Below are 4,757 nucleotides of genomic sequence, written 5' to 3'. Positions count from 1 at the left end.
TTCCCTTTCAAAATAAAATTTAGCGCCAATATGTCTTTGAATGGTCCTTGTTGTACAATGGTCGACAACTTTACTAAAGTCCCATAAATAGCATTTGTAAGCAGTTTCTAAATATAAAAAGGCTTATAAATGTAGATGAATGAAGAAGCGCTTAATTTACAGATTACAGAAGCCATGAAATCAGAATGTGAAAGAACGACAACAGCACGAGTTGCATTTGTTTTTTTTACTATAAACTCAAAATTACAATGTGTTAAGCATGTGATATAATCAACATTTAAAAGTCTTTATTCAAATGTTTTTTCTTCCCTTTTGAGCTGTAATAGTCGTAATTTTCAACATGAGAAAGTCACTGCTAAAATCGTTCAAGTCTCCCAAATGTACCCGAACCACCAACAAGCCCTTAAATAGTGTTCTTCATGTGTATATACTATTCATCTTATCGTCGCTGAATTTTTGGCAATAGTAAATCCCACAAAACAAAGTACTGCTAGGTAGCTACTCTTGATGCATCTCTGTACCAAAGGCAACATCAGCAACTATTCTAATCTGTACAGGAAAAAGGTTATTTGGCAAAAGAAAAAAGATTCTCTGCAAGTCCAACCTGCGATCGCAGGTTGTTATATTCTCATGTCATTTTCATAAATAGTTCAAAAATATTGCCAGTTTTTCCACACACAAAAAAAACTACCTGACACCCACGTACCAGACAATAAAAAAAGATTAAGTGAAAACGAGATGTAAATAAAGATCTTTGTTTTTGTACAACTTATCTTCAGTAACAGTTGATAATAAATTAATAACAAAAAGGATTCAGTCATTAACCTTCAAGAGGAGAAAGACATTTTCACTCAAAACACACAAACCCCATTTTTACAAGTGCACAATGAATCTGTTTATATTCTTTAAAAAAAAAGTGTATAGAAAGAAAGTGAATACAATCTCGCTTGTGGTCTAAACATATCCGAGAGGAGGAAAAATTACCTGAAAGTGAGAGTGGAAAGTGTTTATTTACCCTCTGATTCTCCCTTTTTTGTATTGCTCATATATCGTACAAGAATATAAGACAAAGTTCTCCTCTGGCTTTGTTTTTTTTGGCAGTCCCTCTGTGAATTTAAGTCACGGGAGGAACATTTGTCTCTTAAGATGTTCGAAGCGCCCTGTCACCTTCCAGAGTATGAATAACTTAAACTGAGTCCTTCTCATCTGACTCCCAAATGTTCATTTGGCTGACGATGACAAAAAAAGATGGGAGACGACAATCGTTGGCTCCAGGTGACGGCAGAATGCACCAAAGCGAAGCTCAGGAAAAAATGTGCAGCTGGTCTTTAATTAATAAAAGTTTGCATGATTGAAAGAGCAAAAGTCGAAATTTCCCCGCAATGGATATTCAAGTAACAAACAAAAACAATCAAAACGGATTCATTTGGAGTTTTTCGTGTTAAGAATCTTCCAGAGTGGAGCGGAGGGAAGGCATGGTCCAAGCAAAGCCTCTTTTGCTTGGCTCGTTTGTAAACGTGTACCGATCCGACGTAGCAAAACAAGTGTGTACCGTTAATGCATAATTTTGTGTGTAAACTTTTACACGTATCGTATGCATGTGAAAAAAAACTACTTTCAAGTTACATGTCAGTGACGACGTGAATGCCAACATGCGGGTTGTTCCTCCCCCTCCGAGCGCTGGCTGTGGGGACGTTGGCGAGGACGCGTTCGCCTCTCTAGATGTTCTGGAGGAGCTTCCCCAGCGTGTCCCGCAGCTCCGTCAGCTCGAAGATCTTCCCGTCCAGCAGCTCCAGCAGTGAACGCAAGCTGCTGCGAAAGGCTTCCCTCTCAAGCTGGTTGCTCTCCAGACGCTGCTCCAGATTGTTCAGCTGGGCCTCCAGCGTCTGGTTCCTCAACTCCACGTCCTGAAAACAAATTTTTTGTTTAATGAAAAAAACACTTCCAGAAAAAAAAATGGCCATGCCTGACGAAAATTTAAAGATTTAAGACTTTTATTGCATACGCCAAGCAGTCCACGCTCATAGGAATTATTGTGCAGGCTTTTTGAGTAAGGGAAAAAAATTGAAGGGCACACCAACTTAAATAGAAAAAGATTATACAAGTAATTTAAAATAAACAAAATTTGATACTGTAACTACTACTGTAAATATTGCCAGTAGTATTTCATTTTTGTGCATCAAACTAGTTTTGGAAGAAACTCTTAAACCATCCAAGGCTTTTCACATATGCAGTAGTATGAAAATCAAGTTTAAAGAATAGGTTCATAATGTCCTAAAACAGAAGTCAGGTGGCTTTATTAACATTGAAACAGTTTTTGATTGCAGTAATCATTACTCATGTTTCTACTGGTCAATAAAAACTCAAAACTAAAAGATCTTTTCCTAATGTGCTTTAAATGTAAATGACGGGGCACAAAAATATACATTCCAACATTTAGCTGGAGCTAATACAAGGCTTCAACAGTCTAAATTAGTTGAAATATTTGACCAATTCCCTGTTTAGTTATCATATTATTCCAATGCAGCTCAACAGGAAACACAAAAAGGGAATTTATATTGAAAAAGAGCACACCGCCAAAATAAAATGTGTATTACTGCATTAACTTTGACGGAATTGTCCGGTCTGAATGTAAAACTCTGAACTAAGGCTTGTCTGAGGTTTAAGTGCTGCCTTCGTGCCATGTTGGCAGAATAGGAAGATGTGAAAACTAGGGCTGGAATCTCCCAGTCGACTAGTCAATTTATTGGTCAATACGTTCTGGCTCGACCAAAATTCTGATTGGTCGATTTTTCTTGGTTTTCTTTAGTTGATTACAGACGTAGTAAAACTATCCCCACACCAATGCAGGATTGTTGAGGCTGATATCCATAGGAGTAAAAAACTGCCTTAAAAGTTGAATTAGTAGATGAAGGGATTTGTAGCCTAAATCAGTCATTTAAATACATATTAACCAGATTAACCAGATTTGTCAAACTGCTCAGGATCCACAGCTCCTTTGCTAAAAAGCTGTATTGACTGTAGAATTGTTTTTATTGGATTTATGAATGGCCACTTTGGCACCCGTTCGTGGAGCTCTCATCACAAACTGGGAGATATTTGAAATTCACCGTATATGGAGTCTTGAGTTTCAGCTGCTTATTTTTACAGATTGTAGAAGATGATGTGAATGCAGCATTAGCAGCAACATGCTAATCAACTGCAGATGTTACTGTAGGTACGGTGCGTTTCTCACCTGTAGTTTCTGTGTAAGGGAGTCTTTTTGAGACTGAAACTCGTTGGCACTCTCCACCTCTGCTTTGAGTCTCTCCAACTCCTGGAAGTTATTAAAAGGAAGAGAAAAGATTAAATAAGATGCGTAAGTCTTCTGCGTACACAAACCCGTCTACACTGCTCGTACCTCCTCCTTGGCCTTCAAAGCCGACTCCAGCTCTTCTATCGTTTGGTTGAGTTCGGTCTTTTGGGTTTTAATCACTGTTGTTTGGCCGCTCACACACTCCAGCTCTGTCACCTGGAACACAACAAATGTCCATCACAACATGGTCAACGTTTTAATTTCAATTAGGGCCGTGCAATGAATCAAATTTTGCTCGCAATGACGATCTTTGGCTCTTAACAATCACAAAAACAATATCAACGAGAGAAATTATTATTTTGCACGGTACATTTAGCAAATAAACTCTTATTATGGGAAAAGTATTAAGCAAAATTTCACAGTTTAAGGTGTTTAACTGTTTTATTTGAAGTTTAATAAACACATCTTTCCAAAAGTCAATGAGTAATAAGATAGTTTTTTTTTTACCAAAATAATAGTGATTATGATTTTTTTTTTCTGTAATCGAGCAGCCCTGCTTTCAACAAATCAGTGAGATTGTGCAGTGATACCCGTTTGTGTAGCCTCTCGGCTTCTTCCTGATAGGCCCCCAGCTGTTGTTTCCACTGTTTGACGTTGGCCGTGGACTCGAGCAGAGCCGCCGTCAGCTTGGCGTTGTTCCCTTTGAGGGCCTCCAGCTCTGCCTCCCAGTGCTTACTGATGTTGGACGAACTGGGATGTGAGGGAGAGAAGAGGCTTTTAGAAGGGCTGCAACCAACCATAGTCTGTTAACATTGTGAAAAAGCATTGTAGAAAGCTTTCATTTCTACGTGGTTCAAAATTTTTAAAACTACATCTTTCTACTGCATTAATATCCCCTGAAGCACAGCTGACAAAACTATCTCCACCCATTTAGTGGTTTATAATTAATAGGGAAGCATGCGTAGTGTTTTAATGGAGTGCTTTAATGCTGTCCAGAGGCCCGGAGAGGCAGATTTAATAATGAATGAATGAATTGACATGAGCTGCAGCGCTCTGAGCTGCACTGTGCCAATTTCATTTTAAATCAGCACGCCAGAGAGTAGCTAACGGACAAGTAACTCATTTACTCTCCTGAATGAGAGGATTTCATGATCACGATGAGTTACCGATTAGAACGGTATTTGACAACGAGCAGAACTGGTTCGAAAAACAACCGTAATAATAGGAAGACAATATTTGGCAAAACATTGTGACTGGTTCTGTGTTAACCTGGTTTAGGTTTACCTTTGTGAGAAGGGCAGTGCATTCTGGGAAGGCTCTGCTCTGGGTTCGGCATGCTGCGTTGTGTCTGGTGGGGCCCTCTCCTCATCTGTACCATTGATGCTCTCGGAGGTCAAAGGTGACTGCAGATCACCAGGGGCCGACTCCTGCTTCAACACATGGGTGAATCCATAATATATAT

The 4,757-nt window shown here is 39.1% G+C and overlaps 1 protein-coding gene across 4 annotated transcripts in view; it reads right to left on the bottom strand.

The window, feature by feature from the left end:
- Window positions 1-305: 305 nt before the first annotated feature.
- LOC117959082 (homer protein homolog 1) overlaps window positions 306-4,757 on the bottom strand; it is an 18,655-nt gene continuing 14,203 nt past the window's right edge. For 2 of the 4 annotated variants that reach the window (XM_034895953.1, XM_034895955.1), the window contains 5 exons: window positions 4,580-4,725; window positions 3,886-4,045; window positions 3,401-3,511; window positions 3,236-3,316; window positions 306-1,907 (listed from right to left, as the gene is read on the bottom strand). In XM_034895953.1, coding sequence (XP_034751844.1) covers window positions 1,719-1,907; window positions 3,236-3,316; window positions 3,401-3,511; window positions 3,886-4,045; window positions 4,580-4,725 — 687 coding nt within the window. In that variant the 3' untranslated portion in view covers window positions 306-1,718. The remainder of the gene's footprint in view (window positions 1,908-3,235; window positions 3,317-3,400; window positions 3,512-3,885; window positions 4,046-4,579; window positions 4,726-4,757) is intronic. The other 2 variants (XM_034895954.1, XM_034895956.1) reach the window with 1 other exon arrangement.

The sequence above is a fragment of the Etheostoma cragini genome, chromosome 16, assembly GCF_013103735.1.
Source record: "Etheostoma cragini isolate CJK2018 chromosome 16, CSU_Ecrag_1.0, whole genome shotgun sequence".
Classification (NCBI taxonomy): domain Eukaryota; kingdom Metazoa; phylum Chordata; class Actinopteri; order Perciformes; family Percidae; genus Etheostoma; species Etheostoma cragini.
This window is presented reverse-complemented; position numbering and strand designations above follow the sequence as displayed.